The sequence below is a fragment of the Rosa rugosa genome, chromosome 6 (assembly GCF_958449725.1).
Source record: "Rosa rugosa chromosome 6, drRosRugo1.1, whole genome shotgun sequence".
Lineage (NCBI taxonomy): Eukaryota > Viridiplantae > Streptophyta > Magnoliopsida > Rosales > Rosaceae > Rosa > Rosa rugosa.
The window spans coordinates 38626320-38648002 of record NC_084825.1 but is presented as its reverse complement, the minus strand read 5'-3'; the positions used below and the strand labels follow the sequence as shown (position 1 = coordinate 38648002).

Here is a 21683-nt window from a genome sequence, read left to right as displayed (position 1 = left end):
GACATGCGGTTACATGTAAACGATGCGGTTAAATCATATTGCCGTTATACTGATATGATGTAAGTTTCCAAATAAAAGCTCAATCACAGAAACGCTTATATTGAATGCAAGTTTAGGACGAAAAAAACGAGTAACAGCAATTAAGCCATTTATTTATAGAGCCACTGCCAACACAAGTGCATTCTATCAAAATATCTCCAAACACTAAGTGCATTTGAGTACAAAAAAAAATGGCATCCGATAATTCTAGCAACGACGACCTTATTCTCCAGCAGCTGAAGGCCTTTGACGAATCCAAAGCTGGTATAAAAGGACTCGTGGATGCCGGAATCACAAAAGTCCCACAGATTTGCATCATACCACCGAAGGATCGCGCCAGCCAGGAACCAAGTGCTGGAAATATCCCTGTCATTGACCTCAGTGACATTATTGTGAAGCGTGATGAGGTGGTTGAACAAGTCCGGCGGGCTGCAGGGACTGTAGGGTTCTTCCAGGTGGTGAACCACGGGATACTGAATGAGTTAATGGACGAAATGATAGAGGGGGTGCGTGGATTTCACTACCTACCAAAGGAGGAGAAGGCTGAGTACTATACTAGAGAACTCCTGAGGAATGTGAAGTACTTCAGCAGCTTCAATTTATATGAGTCAAGATATGCTTGTTGGAAGGACACCATGTTTTGTGAAATGGGGAATCTTGATCCTCAAGAACTGCCACTGGTTTTAAGGTACAAGCATTTACATCCTTTACATGCAATCTTCAAGTTTTATGCATTACCCTTCGGACCAAATTCACTAAATCACTCAGAATCTCAGAGACCTGATTAATTTGATTGACTAATACATTTGCTAATAAAATTTACTTGCAAAGACGAACATTAATTGTTGTGACTCAAAGTCTTTGAGTTATGCAATACTTGAAACTTTGTTCAAAATGAATGGCAATAATTCTTATCCTAGAAGGGGTATGCTTTTCTTCATCTGATTTGCAGGGATATAAGTTTACGGTACTATAACCAAGCTTACAAGTTAGCTATTACTTTGTTTGAACTGCTATCCGAGGCACTAGGGCTGAAATCTAACCACCTTGTAGAGTTGGGTGTTATCAAGGGGTGTCTTCTAGCCACTCACTTCTATCCACCATGTCCTGAGCCTGAACTGACCATTGGCAAAGTCGCCCACTCGGATGGTTGTTTTCTCACCATCCTCCTTCAAGACCAAATTGGTGGACTCCAGATTCTAAATGACGACAAATGGATTGACATTGCTCCTGTGGCTGGAGCTCTAATTATCAATGTCGGAGATTTCTTGCAGCTACTCTCTAATGACAGGTTCATAAGTGTCAAACACCGAGTGTTGGCCAAAAAGAAAGGTCCAAGAATATCTGTGGGATGCTTTTTCAGAGATATTTCACGGGAAAGTTTGGACAAAGTGTATGAACCAATCAAGGAGTTGACATCTGATGACAATCCTCCAATTTACCGAGGAACGAGTGTCAAAGACTATGTTGCAGGCTATTACAGGCAAGGACTCTTCAATGGCGCCTATAACGGACTAGAATATTTGAAGCTGTGAAGTTTGGCAAAATATGATTACTTTAGCGAATAAATGGTCTAGCCAGCTAGTAGTTTATACATGTAAGGGAACATTAACTGTTCATTAATTAATTGGGAATTTCAAATTTCTAAAATGTTATTAAAGCAAATAGTTCTTTTTATCAATTTCAGTATCAATTTTTAATTAGATTCTGAATTCTGTAAAGGCTTGTTTTGAATTTGTGGTTTATTTGCTCTCCCTTGTGTTATTGGACCCAATTTATAGTACGTGTATTTAGTAGATTCACACTGGATTGTTCTAATATTTTGAAACACAAAAGAGTTTAAAACCCTAATCCTTAAACCAAACTAGGGATGATCAACACGATACGAACCATTAGAATTGGTGGCTGGGGAACTTGCATAAATTCAGTTGTTTTGACACCCAAAAAATAGATGTGGAAAACTTTGTTTAGGACTCTATAGTAATTAATAAGGATGAAAGGAATAGTTAAGTTCTACCAAACCAAGCAGGCAAGCATGTTGAAGTTGTATGAAAATTAGCCAAATTACATTCCCAACAGATTGATAGAAAATCGAAATTGCAACTAAGAAAGGCGATATATACAGTTTTCCCAATTAATGCGGAGTTACCATGCGAGGAGAACGAAGAAATGCACAAATGATTGGGGATTTCAGTTGCAACCAATCATGTTTCCAAAAGCTGACTATAGCTAGTTCAATAGCATTAATGACCGTCACTACCTCTTGCATGCCACAACCAGTCGATTAGGAAAATAAGCACCAGAACATAACCTATACAATCACGAAAAGCTACACCATAACCACTCAGACCCATATCTCTCTTCCAAACACCATTTAAATCTGTCTCAACCAACCATAAGAAAGTTGGATGCCGAATAACCTCAAGTCCTCAACTATCTTAGGAGCAATGCGAGGCCTTCATTGGCCACCAAAACATTTCACAATCTAGAGTTCTTGAGTAATATTAGCATGCAGCCCTTAGAAAGGGGAACGAGTAGATGACTGGACGTGACCTTAGTTATTAAAATACGTGTTAAAGAATGTGGGAAATTATGTCAGGATTATGCATGCATGATAAATCTATCGAGGCTAGTGTTTTAGGAATAAGCACATGTAAATTTGACCTCATTTTGATCTCGCCAATGGTTATTATTCTTAGTTTCTTACATATCAAAAAGATCTACAATTCACACAACAATAGTGCTTCATACTCTATGTGCGGTCAAAATTAAATCATCTATATTATTAAAAATTAATTAGTAACCATTAACCAAAGTTAGAATAGCATCAATGCTCCGAAACACTAAAGAATGAGGTTGGTTTATAATACATTAATGTACCGATACATTAAGTAGATTAGTTCGATACAAAGATAAATTAGCTAGATTGATACAGAGATAGACTAAATCGATACAGAAGTAGACTAATTTGAGATTAAAACATCAAGTCAACGTAATTTAGTTATACATGAAATTATCAATTTACCTCTGTTATAAATTCAGTCGATATATTAGATACATACATGAATGTATCGTAGAACTTTTCCCAAACCATGATAGTTAAGATTCCAAACAGAGAGAGAGAGAGAGATGCAAAAGATCATTTCGTCTAGGCCGAAAGAAGAGAGAACCTCATACGTGGATTTCCGATAGAGAGTCACCCAATCAAAAAGCCTCGTTCTTCCACGTGTCGAGCTCTCCAATGAGATACTCGCCACCAAGGAATAGGATAATGGAACAAATCCACACCCAACACTTCGAGAGAAAAAAAAAGAATCCCACAATCAACAAAGTCAGAGAGAGACTCCAAGAAAACAAAGCAGCTCCAGGATACGAATCTCTCTCTCAGTAAAGTCTACTCAATCTCATGGCAGCGACAGCCTCCTCCATGGCGGCCACCGCCGTGTTTGTGCCACGTGTTCCCTCCACAACCGCCCGCTGCTCCGCCTTGCGTTACCTCCCACCTCGTGTCTCCTCCTCCCCGTCTTGCTTTGCCATTAGAGCTTCCTCAGGTACGCTGGTTTTTTAAGGCTGTGTGTTTGGTTTCTGGGGTTTTTGTCTTGTTGGGCTTTGTGGGTTGTTCTTGGATTTTGTGCTGGTGAAGTTGTGTGTGTGTTTTTTGTTGCTGTTTTTGGGTGCTGAGGAAAATGTGGGAGAGTGGAAAATGGTTTTGGGGTTTGGATTTGTTTGAGAATTAAGTAGGTGGGTTTCAATGAGGTTATCAGGTTGTTCTAGATAACTTGGTGTAATCAAATTCAAGAAGTTGGCTCTGCTAGTGTTCTTGATGGTTTTAGAAGCTGAAATAGTTTTACTGAGATGAACATGAATGTCTACTATTATATGGTGGGGATGTCATATGTATTATTTGAGATGCAATGATTAAGTGAAATCTTGTGGATGCTCTTTAATAGACAGAAAATAAAGGTATGTGGTAGTTAGAAAGATGGATGCATGTTTGTTCCTGCATTTGAGTTGATTAAGGCTGAATACTTTAAAATGCGCCTGCAAGATTTCATCTTTAGCTTCAGTAGAAATAAGTTTCGACAGACTCTAAGGATGGCGAGATCTGTATTTTGGTTCTTAACAGTTATATATGTGTCTTAGCACTAGGTAGTTGTAGTCTTGTAGCTGATATAGTGCATTGCAAGTGGATGAAGTAAAGACCAGTATTTTTATTTTTTAATTTCCCTTTCACATTAAAAGGCGGTAACGAGAACGTTCATATTTTAGTCCAAGTTGAATTGATGTATGCCATGTTTCTTTGATGTTGTCGAGATATGTTAAGTTTCCTGTACTGTGAGAAGCAAGAGTCGGCAAATGAACTGTGCTTGTTGTCTGTTCCAATTCCTTGGTTTATTGGTTCTTTCTATGGTTCCTAAGTTTAGCTCATGAGTATTGACTGTTGAAAAGTCGTCTTATTTTTCTATTTATTTCTCTTTTATATGAACCGCATGAAAAGAATTGAAATTATAGGCTTAAGCGAGTATATTTATGCTTTGCAGAGTCCCGGAGGCATTACCTTCAGGTCAGAGCATCATCTTCTGAAGAGACATCCACTTCCGTTGACACTGGAGAGTTAATATCAGACTTGAAGGAGAAGGTAAGAAATAAATTTACTACTTTATAGCAAGCAGCTTGTTTACATTTGCAATGAATCTTGTTATATGTTCTTAGATTTTGCTGCATATAGCTTTTTTACAGCTTTTCTAAAGGGAGCCAAACCTATAGTTGGCTTAAGAATGATAAACTTTATATTCTCCTCATCAGTGGGATGCAGTTGAAAACAAGTCAACAGTACTTGTGTATGGAGGTGGGGCAATCGTTGCTTTGTGGCTGTCTTCAATAGTTGTTGGTGCCGTCAATTCAGTGCCACTGGTAACTTATTTCTTAAAAAAGCACATAGCTTTAGATTCTTCAATTTTATTTCATCAGAAATGATGAATGCCCTTACAGTTTACACTCATTGATTTGATTCTGCATTATCGATTTTCCCAACGTTTGTTTTTGTTACTCTAAGTCAATCAAACCCACTCTGAATTGATTGATTCTCTGCTTCCTCAGCTTCCAAAGATCCTGGAGTTGGTAGGGCTAGGATATACTGGATGGTTCGTCTACCGTTACCTGCTCTTCAAGGCAAGTTTGAAACTCTCAAATTAAAGTTGCATGTCGTTATTTTCTATAAGATGAGGCATTGCTCATGATTTTTAGCAACTATAACGTAAATTGGCTTGTAGACCATATAATTCTAACAAGTGCAAATTCTATTTCTGTTATCAGTCGAGCAGAAAAGAACTAGCTACAGACATTGATGCATTGAAGAAGAAGATCGCTGGAACTGAATAGATCCTATGATTGGCTGGCAAAGGTCAAGCGTATTTATCTTAGCCATCATTTCATTGTGGTTCTATATCTCCACCGTAAGAGGCATTTGTATCATGTAATGTAAAATAGGTGGTCTTTTGATTTTTGTTTGTTAGTCCTGTATTCCCCATACTTCATCTTTGAAATAAGATTTGACAATTTTTATGTCAATGTGTATGTTGGAAGTGGTACTACTCTTTTAATTAGATATTCTCTCCAGTAAGGGTCATGTCCCTAGCGGGTTATCAAGAACTTCTCGAGCCTATTGCCGGATATGCATCTTGTGCCTATTGCCGGATGTTACATTTGTGCTCGGTGCATACGCCTGGCTGTCTTTTTAGACCAGCTCTTAGTTCCCATCCCTGCCTCATTTCTATCCCCGCCAGCGGTTCTTTCCTCCCTTTCCTATGTTCGTGGGCTTCTCTGTTTTTTTCATCTCTAACAGACTCTGAACGAGTGATGCGTACTTATGCTCTTCCCAATTCCGTTGTTTATATACTCTCATTCTTGTTCCCGAAGAAAAAGAAGAAAGAAATTTTAGATAAATGAGGGTGGTCGCGAAGAACTAAACCTATGTCAAATTGTGGATTTAATGTGAAAGATTATTGGCATAGACTACCAACGGAAACAGCTGTTGTCTAGTCTGCTTTTGCTAACTTTCGATGTAGTAATAGATATCACTAGCGGGAGCAGCAGTTATACTTTTGAGTTTCAACCTTGTTTGAATGGTTTAAATACATATTATGGTAACAATAGATAATCACTGGACTGAGAAGCAAATACTTCTAATCATATTTAAGGCTCGCACGGAGTCATTCTGTTCAGTTATTACAGTGCCTTCTCCAAGTTAGAAGGAAAAGGCGGGTACAAGTAAAGACAACAAGCAAGCAAAAGGAAAATGGTCAGCCGTACTCATTGGAATAGAAAATCAAACTAATTGGACTCAACAAGCATGGTGGAGAAGTCAGTGCCTGATAGTAAGCTCCGCTCTAAGATGGAGTACACCATTGATGAAGTAAAGACTATCATCGGCCATGAAGTTAGTCCACGGTATGGCAAATAAGTTTCTGTAGCCAACCGCCTTTCCCCCAGTAAAAGTGTAGTTGCCTTTGTATTTGCTAATAAATTCCTCCGTTGGCTTTGATCTTGCCGCAAACTCGTAGTCCACCGCAAAACTCACTGACCCCTTCTCCTGCATCCCCAAAAACAGCCCAAAACAATGGAAAGAACTCTGCTGGTCCATGTTGCAATGCGCAGAGAGGAAGAACCCTTGTCCACCCAAGTGGAATGCCTGAGAATACACCCGTCCAGATGGGAATAAATTTGCACACTCCTCGCGCTTCAGGTCCAGGTACACCACACACTGCTGCCTGGGAAGGTCAAATTCCACCACCTTAACCGGGCGATACTTGTATGCCCGTTCCACAAAGCGTCGATTCAGGGTAGCAGACTCCTCTGCTGCAAGGATTCGCTGCCGATGTGGGGCCTCAGCCTTGAAGAAGAGAGCCTCAAGCACAAGCTTGGATGCAGCTTCATGATCAAAATCATTACATGTCAAGACTTTCTTTAGCTTTCGACAAGTCATGTAAGGGAAGCGAATGTAGCGTGCAAGTCGAGAACCCAAGATTTCTCGCCTTTCCTCCAGTTTTGGGTAGTGAGTCCTCGACCATTTCAAGACAAAGTCATATACAGCATCCTCTGATGCAACTTGGAGATCATCACTCGATACAATTGCCTCGATTCCAGCTAGGGGCAAGGCCATCACCTCATCTATAAACCTGGTTAGAAGCATCATACATTAAGCATCCAAAATCGCAAAAACTATGATCTTGTTTGCTTCCACTGGAAATAACAATAGTATTTAAGAATACCCATAGAGAACATCAAGATGAACGATATATAAACTTACTTGCTTATGTCCTTATAACGAGCAGCAAGGTACTGCTTTGCTGCATCAGTCAATGCCTGGACTGCTTCAGCCATTAGGACACTGGAAGGAAGCTCTAGATAAAGCAAAGCAGACTCCGGTGTCATGGGAATATTCCGCAACAGCCGGCTGCAATGTCTCATGCACGAAGCAACCTCAAACTTGTCAGCAGCCATCAGCACATCCAGCAACCCAGGAGCTGTGGTCGTGTTTAAGGTACTACTGTACATGAAATTAAGGAGCTCCATCAGGGCAGCTTCTTCTGCACATATGAAAATAAGTAGTACAATGTCAGACATTTTAATCACAAATTAATATTTAGATGCAGGCAAAGCACTAATAAGTACTAAATATATGAAACAACAATAAGCCACAGATATTTGTTCTTACCTGAGGCATTGATTCTCAAGGTCACGTGTCGCTGTTCAGATTCCCTCATCCCATTTGAAAAGAGCTGCATAATAATACGATCGAAGGAGACATAAGAAATAAATCCAGTGATGATAAGTTAATAACAGGCACCGTAACAGGAACAAACAGCTAGTAGCTATTTACCTTATAGAAAAACGGACTCTTTGCTGCTAGAATTGGAGAACTGATGTGTAATGTTTTGATTCTCACAACTGTAGAACAATCCATTCCCCAGTCCGAGTCAACGCTGTTTGCACCCTCATCTCCTACAAGAACACCGGTTCAAATTTGAGACAATTTCATAGACTGTTGATTTTACTGACAGCAAGAGATAAAAGGTTATTTCATACAGATGCAAGAGAGCAATAGACACCTTTACAGATTATATATATATAGCATATGTCGTTGAATCACCAACTTCATATGAGATGCATTTTAGTACCTGAAGGTGATTCTTCAACCATAGCAACCGCGTCTTCATCTTGGTTTTCACAGGCTTCATCATCCATATCAGGTTGATTGTCATTCAAGATCTGCTCCTCCGGACATTCAGAGAGCTCCACAACTGAAAACAAGATCGTAAACATTAACCAACCGCCATAACCAAAGATCACACACACAAAAAAAAAAATGCAGACAACGGCGAAAAAGAAACATGCATGTGATGGAACAGTACCCTATTGGCACAAACAACAATTCCAAACAAACCAACTGAGAAAATCCCATACTACTCGGCAACACAAAGTTGAACAAATGAATCCCAAATTACAAATCAAAACCCCATACTTCACGGTTTCAATAGTTCAAGGTCAAACCAAGCAAGCTAAGTCTAGTGCAGTCATATGTGGCTCCATAAAGTCAAACACTCCCAATTTCTCAAGGCGAACCGCAAAAGGAGTAGCACAAATTTCATATCAAATTCCCTAGAGGAGTAATCAAAGCATCCAATTGATCGAATTTAAAATTGATTGAAGCTTCCTATCAGTTAATACCAATAATTACGCCTTCAAATTTCATTTCTTGTAAATTAATAATCAACACCAAACCAATTGTTAAAGAAATCTTCAATTCCTGAGCTTTGGGAGCTAAAACGAAACCCTAAAACCCCAAAAATGCGACGAAATTGAAATGAAAAAAGAGAGAGAGAAAGACAAACCGCCGGCGTCCTTCTTGAAATCCTCCCGCCGGCGCTTGCGGTGGCGGGCCCAATCGGCGATACTGGTGCAGGCCTCGGAATCGGGCCTGGACTCGGGGGTGTCGCCCATGATCTCGATCCGGAGCAACCGGTCGGAGAAGTTACTGTCGTTGAAGGCGAAGGCGAAATCGGCGTCGGTCGACGGCGTGACCGTGCCGGCGAACTCCGACTCCATCACCGTGGTCCTCGGGTCGAACAGATCCGTATTGTTCAAATCCTTCATTACGTCAAAACGACGCTGCAGCAGAGTCCGAGAGAGAGAGAGAGAGAGAAAACGAGAGCTGGAGAGCTAGAGAGAGCTAGAGGCTTAAGAGCTAGAGAGAGAAAGCGAAGAAAAGATGATGATGAGGGTGAGGAGGAGATGAGGGTCTAGAAAGTCGTCGTCGTCATCAAATTTAACTGAAGCGGCTCTTCTTCTGTAGAGAAGAGAAGACCGATCGACCCTCTCTCTTTCTTCTTCTTCTTCTTCTCTCTCCAACCCCCTTTTGTGTATGTGTGAGCTTTTGGCTTGGGTTTTGTTTGTTACTGCTACTCTTTGATTATTATTTTCTCTATTTTTAGGTTTGTTACCATCTCTCTGCTCTGTTTTTATTTTATTTTATCTATTTAAAAAAAAAATTTAAAAGAAATTTAGTTTGGTTTTTATGATGAGAAATTTTAGATTGTTGATGATAGAAGATAACAGATTGGGGGGGGGGTGAGGATGACACACATACAGGTCAATTAAGGTGGGCATGGAAATTGAGTCATGATGACACATATGACAATAGGGTTTTGTGATATTAGTTGATTAGGGATTGTTGGTTAATTGTGCATCTCTTGATATCGAAACTTTTCAGGAAAAATATGGAGTGTCATGATCTTAACTAATTAGGGTCGACCAATATAGCGTGTTTGGACAATGTTAGAGTTCTAGATAGATTAAAGTCGAAAATTATTCAATCTGAAAAATTAAATAAAACGGTGACCACATGTCAATTGAATAATATGTCATGATTTTTTTTTTTTTTTCACACCCATGCATATTTTTGTTTTCAATTTTTTTCTATGGATTAACTTTCTTGTTAGGGAAGGAGAACTAATTCTAATTATAACCGATTCTATCCAAAAAGAAAGAAATTTTTGGGTAAACTGCAAGCTTGTTATTATTTATTAAGTCAATATTGAGTTGTCACAGATAACAACAAGCAACGTGGTTAAAACGTTAACCTAACATTACCAAAAACCTTCTCTCATCCAAGAGGTATTGGATCCTTCAAAGAAATTGCCAATGAACTGTTGTTACTATAATAAGGGCTTACTAGAGGTAAGAAAATAAAAAGATAATACAGATTTATATAACGGAAGATCCGTTGAGTCAGTTAAATCACCCCTGTCAGTTAAACATAGACCACCATTTGTAGAAGGAACAAGAGTAAATTCCTACTGTAATGAGGTTCTCTTCCAATTTCTAAAACAGGGTACTTTAACTTCTCCTTTTCACCTAAAAATGACTAGATAAGAGTAGTTGTCTTTCCATCATTGCAAGGATTCGATCAAATAGGGTTCTATAATATGAGACAGCAATATTTGAAGCCCAGTCTTGTACATATAATATTTGAAGCTTTGAAGGGTCCAAGGGAGCCTTCCTGAAATGCAAATGGAGACTTTAAAATGAAACACGACCAAAAAAAGAATCAATCAATAGATTGATTTGATGCATCTTTTTTTAGTTTAAATCCTCATTCCCTAATTTCTTGAATTAACAATGCAATTTGGGCGGTCGGAACCGGTCGTTACACTTCTCCCAGGTCAAGTCTACCGAATCCGGCTGAGATATTGGCCTGGTCTACTTCCTGACCAAGAGAATGCTTCCATAGTAGATGCATGCAAAGGATTCTCTTTCCTTTTTTTCTCCATCTTTGATTGTGGAAGAAGATACCGACTTGTGTCACGGGTTTGGGGGACTTTCCATGCCACTTACTAGTCAATATTCTATAGCTAACTTGTTTAGTGATGATACGTACCTAACTATCCATATATAAGACTCCGAATCCAAACCCGTATTTGTATTCCCGATTGGTGCTGTTGTCGGCTATCAAAACATGTTCAATGCCATGCTGGCAGATGCACATACGGAAGGGGGTTGGCGAAAAACTAAATTTTACATCTTCATAACTCTTTGTTCAGACATCTGATTTGAATCTATGATATACTGTCTTGTGTCTTGAAGCTTATGAAGAGAAGATTAGAGAGAATTACAAGCTTGTTTCCACCAATGTTGAGTATCGGCTATCAACATCTTGAATTCCCATTATTCTTTAAACTGGTCGGTCTTCTGGCTTCTATGGAACATATAGAAACAAAATAGGGTAATAGAATCAAACTCAAATATTTTTAATTTCAATACAATTTTGATACTTAAGAACAGTACATGAGGTATGGACCACTGAGAATTAAGGTGAATTTACTTTACAAAACATTACAATAGTGTCTGGGTTGAAAATCCGACACAGTTTTGGTACCTGTCATCAATAACACCATTAACCCTTGTGCCATTATTCATTTTTCAAAGAGTGATTTAGTATCCTCTCTCTCTTCCCCCCCCCCCCCCCCCCTCCTCCGACCCACAACCCCTCTCCCTCTCCTCCTCCGACCCACAACCCAATCTCTCTCTCTCTCAACCCAATTTTTTGTGCCCGCTACCTCTTTTTCTCTCAAATCTTCCCCAATTCTTTTCTCAAATTTACACAAAAGTAAAACTCGACTGGATCCGAATTGATATTTCCAGCCACGGTAACAATGGAGCAAAATTGAAATGCCCAGATGAGGTTTTGGGTTAAAATGCTTGAAGAATCAACTTTTAATCACCATAGCTCGCGATCTCGTCCTTCACCACTCCCGAGAATCACGGTTTGGTCAATGGCAATGGCTGAGTATGGTGGAGTAGTCTGCAAATGCACAGCAAGAGGAGCTTCTGATTCAGACAACAAAAGCATCCCAATTTCCAAAACGTTTCGAGAAATTCTCTCTTAAAAAACGGCCTTGAGCACTTGCCGGAAAAAGTACCAGCCACCTTGTCCCCCCCCCCCCCCAAATTCAAACTCACACTTCAATCAAAACCTAAAATCATCAACCTCACCGCGCCATTCTTAACACCTAAAAACCCAGTCTTAGGAGACGAGATTATATTTATTATTGATGCAAAACCCTAACAATTTTTTATGTGTTTCAAAAAGAAAGATTGTTAGCCAAATAGTCACCCTCAAGTATAAGGGTCAAGTTATAGTGTAGGGATTATGAGTAGGGGATATCGTACCCAAGGGATTGGAAAACCCACTCTAACTAGGGAAAACCTAAAGGGTGCTAGATGAATATGCAAATGTACAAATCATAAACAATGGCTCATAAGTGAACCAAAGTTCATGGTGAATATATGCAAGATGGTGTAGTAGTGGTTTGATTTTGGCTTTGGAGATGGTTTCAACTCAAATTAATTAACACAAAATAAAAACTTGAAATGTAAACTAGGCTATGTTAAACTAGATGTGATAAAATGGATGGAAGTTAGAGCTTTAGATTGTTCATCATAGCCTCCCTTGCATGCATTGATGTTCAAACTATAAGTAATGCAATCTCAAGTATCCAATTAGATGGATGGAAGTTAGAGCTTTAGGTTGTTCGTCATAGCCACCCTCAAGTATAAGGGTCAAGTTATAGTGTAGGGATTATGAGTAGGGGATATCGTACCCAAGGGATTGGAAAACTCACTCTAGCTAGGGACCTAAAGGGTGCTAGATGAATATGCAAAATGGCTCATAAGTAAACCAAAGTTCATGGTGAATATATGCAAGATGGTGTAGTAGTGGTTTGATTTTGGCTTTGGAGATGGTTTCAACTCAAATTAACACAAAATAAAAACTTGAAATGTAAACTAGGCTATGTTAAACTAGATGTGATAAAATGGATGGAAGTTAGAGCTTTAGATTGTTCACCATAGCCTCCCTTGCATGCATTGATGTTCAAACTATAAGTAATGCAATCTCAAGTATCCAATTAAATGTGTTAACGTTAGTGATCCGTGGGGATCTCTAGTTAGCTATAAATAAAGAAAGAGAGACAGAGAGAGAGAGATTTGACACAAGATGTATAGTGGTTCGCCTCCGCATGAGCGGGAGACTACGTCCACTTAAAAGCTTATACTAGTGTGTCGAGCCTTGCGGCCTAACAAGATTACAAGAAATGTAATGAGATGATGAATGTGGAATGTGTTGAGTTGTGGGAGGAGGCATTCCTTTTATAGATGAAGGAATGCTTCTCCTTTACTTGTTCTTCGATGTGGGACAAGTAAAGTTACTATTCTAGTCTATTTAACATGCAGAAAGCTATGCTATGGAGGCATGTTGGCAAGGGCGGAAAGGTGGCTTCCCGGTGGCGGATTTGTGACTTCCGGATACCGCCGCGTAGCCTGAACATAGGGCTACACGATGTATGTCTTGGTTGGGCCTTGCCATGTTTTGTGGATGTCCCAAAGTGGGTGTTACTTATGCTTGGTGACGTAGTAAATACTCCATATTATTGGAGGTATGTACAAGTCCCCGAAGTCCCCGAGTAAGAGTAGCTTCTTGGTTGGGGAGTTCAAATCATGCAGTCATCAAGCATAAGTAACCGGGCGGCACGGAGCCCCTACAAGTCCCCGAACTCCGTAAGCAAGAAGGGACTCGTTTAATCCTGCACAATGAGACAAAAAACACGCATATGTAGAATGCTCGTTGCATTGGGCAACAAATGTGAGTTGCATTGATATGCGTTGGCATATATAAACGTATGAGGTGCGTGATACATGTTGATGTATACACGCGAATGGCGTCGAGGACGATCGATTATGACGTACAAACTCGAGAGCGCGTATGGCCGTGTGAGCATATGGATTGCACATGATAAATGTAAGTTGTATGAGCGCTGCGAAGGTAAGCGTTTGTAACGTGTAAATGATGAGTACGTGAACGCTTGTGTTGGTTTGGTTGTCGCTCGTATTAATGGAACGCGAAAAGAATTCAATTTGTCGGGAGCGACAAATGGTAGAAGAATTCCATGTTCCATTAACGTGTGGTGTGTCGAGTAGACATGAATGTGAAGATTGGGAATGCCGGGAAGGCGTGAGCGGGAAGCTCGAGGATTGCCGGGAAGGCATGAGCGGGAAGCTCAAGGGGGATGAGCGGAAGCTCAATGGGGTGCCGGGAAGGCATGAGCGGAAGCTCAATGGGGTGTCGGGAAGGCATGAGCGGAAGCTCAATGGGGTGCCGGGAAGGCATGAGCGGAAGCTCAATGGGGATGAGCGGAAGCTCAATGGGATGCCGGGAAGGCATGAGCGGAAGCTCAATGGGGTGCCGGGAAGGCATGAGCGGAAGCTCAATGGGTTGCCGGGAAGGCATGAGCGGAAGCTTAATGGGGTGCCGGGAAGGCATGAGCGGAAGCTCAATGGGGATGAGCGGAAGCTCAATGGGATGCCGGGAAGGCATGAGCGGAAGCTCAATGGGTTGCCGGGAAGGCATGAGCGGAAGCTCAATGGGGTGCCGGGAAGGCATGAGCGGAAGCTCAATGGGGATGAGCGGAAGCTCAATGGGATGCCGGGAAGGCATGAGCGGAAGCTCAATGGGTTGCCGGGAAGGCATGAGCGGAAGCTCAATGGGTTGCCGGGAAGGCATGGGCCCCTGCTAGGCCCGCTAGAGAGTCCCCGACTCCCCAGCCATGACGGACCTCCGGATGGTCGGTAATTTGTTTGTTGAGGGGGAGCTGCACGGAGCAGAGGGTGTTGGGTAGCGATCCCAAGCTTTAGTACCCAAGCGTCGGGGTTAACTGCCGGATCAATGCCTGCCGTAGGCTGTGTTAACTAGTCCCTTGCTGCAATGCCGCGTAGCGGTCAGTGCTATTATGAGGCGTTGCCTTACCGCGTGGCGGTTTGGTCGTAGACCGTAGACTCGTAAAGTATGTATCTGCATGAAAAAAGGACAAAACACACAGAGCAAGCATGTACGATGTAGTAAAGGTGTTAATAACACGCCGTAGGCATGCGTAAGGGTCATGGAGACATGTACAGACATGGCATCGGCGGTAGCTCAAATTGCAGGAGCTTAAGAGATAAGATAGTGACTTATCTTGTGCCAATTTGGAGGCTAGCGGAGTTGGCCGAGTGTGACGGTCCATTGCTCCGGCGAAGTTCCTTGTTAGAAGGCTGATGATGTCGTTGATTGAAACGGTGTTTATGCCTCGGCAAGATAAGGTAAATGATTAGCAATTTATCCATATCGATGAATTGACCGAGGAACAAAATTGATTGAATATGTGCAACGAAGATTTAATGTGCACATATGGTCTATAATGTTCACAAAATATGTAGCTCGTTGCAATGTGCACAGGTGCATGCATATGATAATTACTGATAGAAAGTAATTGATATGTCTAGTAGATAGCACTTGTGTCAGTGGGCACATGGAACAAAAGATTAAAGTAATTGATATGTCTATAGGCATGGTGAGTGCCATATCAATTAGAGCGACATATGGCTTCATAACGAGCATGGGCGGATGGCATATATGGATCATGGGCCTTTGAAATATATGATCCTAGAAATACATGGAGGACTAGCACATGCATGTCAATGTAAAATTTTGCATGTTAGTATACATGTTGCATGTGTGCTGCAGCTGTGGTAGTCTTTGGCACATTCAATTTAAAGTTTGTATTGACATAAGAAAGACATGAGGACATGGCTAACTGACGGAGCTTTAGGTTGTTCGTCATAGTCTCCCTTGCATGCATTGATGTTCAAACTAAAAAAAATGCAATCCCAAGTATCCAATTACCCTCTTAGCATCCGGATAAGACTATTAAGGCCTAAACTCCTTTGATTTTATCAATTTTCACTGGATAAGTGCGAAACTAGCTACCCAAGAATAAGTTATATTACAGGATAAGTATCAATTCTTTGCTCCTAGATGCATAAAGATTTAAATTTAGATAATCAAGCAAGCAAACTAATCCTAGGTCTAGGTGATTTTGACTCACTACCCTCACATACACACCTAGTGTGCTATCATGTTATTAATGTTCAAAGCTAGCTACTCTCTAAACAATGTTCATGTAATGGCAAATGCAAAGTATTCAAATTAGCTAGATTCAAATACAAGCATTCATTTCTTGATTTAGTATGTGAAGATGATTATGAAAATTGCATCAAATAAGATTCAAACATCAACTCATTACAAGTTTGGTTAGGGCTTTCAACTCTAACCCCAACAATAGATTACTCATGCACACATATCTACATAAACTAGTATCAACATAATGAAAAACATTAAGCTATCAAAGAAAAGAGTTTAGAAATGACTAGGGATGATCACAAGTGAAGGATGATGAAGTGGTTGATCATGGAAACTTTGTCATGGAGATGATGTGTGGATCCTCTTATGCTCTAGCTTTTTCCTTGAACTCCTTCTTCAAGACTTGAGATGATGATGATGATGATGATGCTTGATATATGTAAGATGTAATGAGTAGGGATGTAGTTTGAAAATGAAGTGGTGGAGATTGAGGTTTTGTGGAGGAGATGGTAGTGGATTGTGTAGAGAAAAAGAGATAGAAAAAGTTGTAGTGGCTAAGTGTGGGTGATGCCTCTTTCTTGTGAAGAATGGGTGCTTAAATAGATGGAGAGAGATGCGAAATTGGTGTTGAGAAGTCAAGATAGCAGCTAGGTTCTTGAATTGAGCAAAGAGGTGGAGTATGAGAGTAGTAATAGATCCCAAAAACAAGAGAAAAGAGTATGGGAGTGATGGTGTAGGTACGTTAGAGTAGGAAATGATGAATGATGGATGATGATTAAGCCTAAAACATGATAGATATTGAAGTGATGATGATGGTGGAATTTTGGACAATAGGGAGTGTATGGTTGAATTGGAACCAAAAAGTTTAGAATTTGGTTAAGATAGAATGATGGTGAATGAATGTAATGGAATAGATCCTATGATATTCATCCTCTTTGCTCCTCCATGAATATGGCCGGAAAATACATGGTACCACCGTGAGTGGTGGTGCATGAAAAATTTGCTGAAATTTCACTTTTTTCTCCTCTTGTGAAGATTTTCTACAAAACATGGAATTGGATTAGTCAATATTAAATTAGACTTTAAAACAAGTAATTTTCATGCTTTAGGGCACAAATTGTATATGAATTATGCTCCAACAAAGATGAAGATTGAATCTATATGTGATGGGTTTCCAATTTGATTGGTGCTCGGATAAGATGATTGAAGAATGGAATTGGAGAGGGTTTGGTGGTAGAGAAATAGAGAAAGCCGCAGGATTGGGCAGGTCTCCATTCTCAGTTTTTTTTTTTCTCCATTATCGTTGAAGAGACGGATTTGTCCTATAAATTGACAGAAGTCAAGCAGACTAACAGTCAAACTGACGGTATGTATTTATGTTGGGTGATCAGGTTTTGAACCCAAGGCACCATTCTGAAGTTTTGTAAAGTATACTAACCTTAATTCTCAATGGCCCATACTTCATGTAATGTTCTTAAAAATTTCCCTTTTGATACAAATACCACAAAGTGGTCATATACAGATTTGATTGAATTTAAGATTTCGATTCGAAGTAGAAAGCGTGGTCTGAATTCTTGACAACTCCTTAATCTTGTCTCCAACCTTCACATTATATCCAAATTTAAATCTTGGGCAGAATTTTTTTTTTTTTTTTTGAGTAAATGAAGATTTCATTGATAATCGCAAGCCAGAACGACACTTACAAATTTCCCAGAAACGAGAATCATGCACCATTAACTTAAGACATCAAAACTCACTTAATCAAGGAGCCTAACAAACTACAACATTACCCTACAAAAAGATAATTTTGTGTGAAAACTTCCTTTGCCAAAGCGCTCAATTGCGGCACTTCAGAAGTTTCGATTATCAAGATGTAAAAAGAAACATCATAATTTACAGGCTAAAAACCACCTAACTACATCCGTTAGCTCTCGTTAAAGAACGAATAAGCATAGCTCCCTAAAAAAAAAGGAATTATTGGAAATAAATAGCAAAAAAACTATTTAAAACCCTAGAAGCCCAAAGTAGCCCAAAAGCTACCCAAGGCCCCATAAAACCCAGTGGCCCAAGCCCAAGTCTCAGGTTGCCCAGTCTATGACACCACCACCCTACTTGCTCCTCCTGTGCCGTCTCACCACCGTCAGCAGCGCCTCCTCCACCTACCTCACGCCGGCTAGACTTGCTGCCCTTCCCCAAAGCGAAACCAGACCACCCAAACCCACTCGAATCGATAAGAGCCGTCTCAAAAATTTTGGAGGCCCTGTGCGAGATAGAAAATATAGCCCTCTTTACGAGATTATACATGAATATATCATTGAAAATTTTTGTTATATACAAACCAATATAATTAATTACTTTATTCTTCTTCTTTTTTGGCCATCTTATCTTATATTATTATTCCACTTCTTTAAAAACAAAAAGATTTAGAGAGAAAGAGGACTAAACCTTGTTAACAAAAATCCATTTACAGACAAAATTACAATTGAATTATGAATTATTAACGAAGATAAATACAATACTATCCAAAAGACATTTAAGGATTAAGGATAAATGTAATATAAAAAAGCAAAGTGCAATGAGGAAAAGAGGCCCAAAAGAACAAGAAAATGGAGGCAGAAAAAGGGGCCCAAAAAAAGAATAAATAAAAAGCAAATCACCTGCAATGAGGAAAAGAGGCCCAAAAGAACAAGAAAATGGGGTTAGGAAAAGGGGCCCAAAAAAGAAATAAAAAGCAAATCAGCTGCAATGAGAATCAAACTTGTACTACTAAGTTGGAAAGAGAGTTAATTGCCAACTGAACTACAAAACTTTCAAGTAGTGAGGGCCCTTTCATAAATAATATAGTTGTACAAAGAAGTATATATAGGGCCCCAAAATTTGGAGGCCCTGTTCCATCGCACACTTTGCACAGCCTCTAAGCCGGCTTTGGGATTGATCTGAGCACAGTAAACCCCGATGTTGCCACTCCAAGCGAGCTCCGCTTCCACGACACAGCCAAGAGCCACCAATTAGGCTGTTCATGCTTCTCTCTAGGTCCAGGCGACACCAACCCACGCCATCGTGCCATCTCGCTGCTGCTTTTTCCCGTCAAAAACTCCAAGCCCCCAGGACGGCGACGTCTTCAACCTGCAACCTTTACTCTGGCCAGACCACCCACTTCCAGACACACGGTCTCATCTGACCCATCTGACGCCGCCGCCGCAAGGGCGTGCGGTCGGACCGGGCATGCACCCTTGATAGAAAACTTTTGCCGCCGCTAGGGTTTTTTTTTAGAGAAGAAGTTTTCTCTCAGTATCTTGGGCAACATATGGCTAGTATATATCCATATATATCCAAAATGTCCGGCTTTGAGCAAAATGTAGATTGTATTTTTCGATTTTGGAGAATAGATTATGCATATATTTTGGGGTGTACATAGTCAGAAAACCAGATACAAGTACAAGAAAGCTAGCAAGTACCTCATACTATTCTTCACAACATTATCAATTGAAAGCATACATCCAACAAAGATTAAGTTATGGATAAAATTGTTTCGAAGGCCACACACACACACACACATAGTGGAGTTGCCTACATTTCAAGGGTAATTAAGAAATAAATTTTTACTTATTAAAATATAAAACGTTCCCATTCAAGAATTTTTAATTTCGCCTCTGTGACTATATGACAGAACATGTGAGATTGAATGATGTATAGAGCAAGTCCATTTTGTTTAGCTCCTGAAATTCTATGAAGGCTAATCATATGGGGGACATATCACATATGATGGAGTTCTGATCATATCTGGGTATTTCCTTTCATTGTGGAGCACTCCCTTTACGACACTCGTTTGTCTGAAATACACAGATGAGCCGAGGAAGAAGCATGTCCCAGCCAGAGAGTATGATCAAGGGATGTAGCTGTTGCTGGGGCATGCTTCTTTCTCAGCTCATCACTTTCAAGTACATAAAAGCAACTTCACCCGTTGGGTCACCAGGTCACCCACTATTCACCATTTTTTAGTGTTAATTTCACCCTCTCGGTCACGGGTACAGTGTATTTCGTGCCCTGGGTCACCAGGAGTCACTTTCTGAGTCACCATCGTGACCCAGAGGGTGGAAATTAACACTAAAAAGTAGTGAATAGTGGATGAAATGGTGACCCAACGGGTGAACTTGCTCTAAGCTCTTCCTTGTAAGCGTGATCCACAACATACGTGACTGGGAAGAGCGCTACATCCATCGTCACGACCTCTACCAGAGTAAGCTGGACTACTACTACAACATCATTGCTAGCCTGGAAGCTTTTGAATCTGGTCTATTCAATCTCTTTGCCAGGCGGAAAGTGTCGACTAGTAACAGCACTTCTGGGAGCGGCAGAGGGAGAGACAACTAGACTACTAGAGAACCCGAATCTCCTGATTTTATTGTGCTACTTTGTAATAATATGTGATTAGGATTCTGGGTATGAAATATCTAAATTGGAAATATCTACTACGTAATCTACTATATTTGTTTTCTTCTTCTTTTGAGCTATAACTTTGTACTTGTCTCTTAATTACAACAAACTCAAACCGGTTCGAAATTTCTTCATATTGGCAATTATATCCATTCACAAATTTTCCCCCAAACAACCGCTGATGCGTACGTATTAAATTTCCAAATTTTGGAAGGGCTCGTATGAAGGATAGAGATATAAAAATGTACAAAATAAAAGTCATTACATTCGCTGAGCTAGATATGTACAGGTACAGCCACCTACGTAGGATTGGATAAGAAACCGTATATGAGTACTTGATCTACACACGTACATAATACGTATTTTCAAATTCAAAGTTGGAGCTAGCTACTGTCTTTGAAAAACGCGTCAAGCTCAATTGATTCCCATAAATGGTAGATGTAGAAACACCCTTTGGATTTGCTTACATGCCTCTAAAAGTAAACTTTTCGATCAGGTCATTCCAGCATCAATTAGTTTCCCATATATCCTGCAACTGCCAAACTCACAAAAACACATCACAGATTCAGAGGGTAAATAGATATTGACAAATTAAAAGTAAAGCAAAGACGCCCAGATAGTAAATCTCAAAACAGACAATCCAGATCCAAATAGTATACATATCAAGTGAGAGAGGTCAATAATAATGAGAGCTCCCTTCAATCCAATCAAGGAAAGGAGAAGGAAACCTCTGCTCCTATGTCATGCAAACCCCTAAGCTGCGCACTAGGTTTTCTTTATCCTGCGCAACCCAGAGGTATTCATGAATTAGGAGCAGTGTACGCCATCTCTACTCCTGCATTTGGATCGAAGGAAGCTCTCATCTCTCTATACCCCAAATGACCTAAACAAAAGAGAGAAGAAGAAAGTGGGTTTTGCCCAAATGTGGTTGAGCAATGGGTCTGAAGGGAGGTACTTAAATAGGAATAGGAATAAGACCACTGAGTAGAAAAGGAAACCCTAGCTAGTAGGTGAGAAAGGATAAAAGGTGTGGATTGAGAAATAAATATAGACATCAATGGGCAATGGCCATAATGCGAAGGGAAATCTGTTGGTTAGATTTTTCTCATAAAATTTTCTGACAAAAGCGTGAAGCATGGGGTTGGTTTTGGAAAGAGAGAACGATAATGGTAAACAATCTGACAGGGTAGCT

At 40.2% G+C, this 21683-nt stretch overlaps 3 protein-coding genes across 3 annotated transcripts; 2 read left to right on the top strand and 1 right to left on the bottom strand.

Annotated features, from left to right (window-relative positions):
- Window positions 1–171: 171 nt before the first annotated feature.
- LOC133716746 (1-aminocyclopropane-1-carboxylate oxidase homolog 1-like) lies at window positions 172–1574 on the top strand. Its single transcript, XM_062143412.1, has 2 exons — window positions 172–727; window positions 992–1574. Exons 1-2 carry the CDS (start codon window positions 231–233, stop codon window positions 1572–1574), a joined length of 1080 nt encoding a protein of 359 aa, XP_061999396.1. The 5' UTR covers window positions 172–230.
- A 1755-nt stretch (window positions 1575–3329) lies between these two features.
- On the top strand, window positions 3330–5610 carry LOC133713451 (protein CURVATURE THYLAKOID 1A, chloroplastic). Its single transcript, XM_062139490.1, has 5 exons — window positions 3330–3590; window positions 4581–4678; window positions 4846–4953; window positions 5140–5211; window positions 5356–5610. The coding sequence occupies exons 1-5, from the start codon at window positions 3446–3448 to the stop codon at window positions 5419–5421; spliced, it is 489 nt and encodes a 162-aa protein (XP_061995474.1). The 5' UTR covers window positions 3330–3445; the 3' UTR covers window positions 5422–5610.
- Window positions 5611–6208: 598 nt separating this feature from the next.
- Window positions 6209–9501, bottom strand: LOC133713449 (BTB/POZ domain-containing protein POB1-like). The gene is made up of 6 exons (XM_062139487.1): window positions 8934–9501; window positions 8220–8342; window positions 7922–8043; window positions 7757–7820; window positions 7349–7628; window positions 6209–7217 (listed from the first exon to the last, which is right to left on the bottom strand). Exons 1-6 carry the CDS (start codon window positions 9193–9195, stop codon window positions 6404–6406), a joined length of 1665 nt encoding a protein of 554 aa, XP_061995471.1. The 5' UTR covers window positions 9196–9501; the 3' UTR covers window positions 6209–6403.
- Between the last annotated feature and the right edge of the window lie 12182 nt (window positions 9502–21683).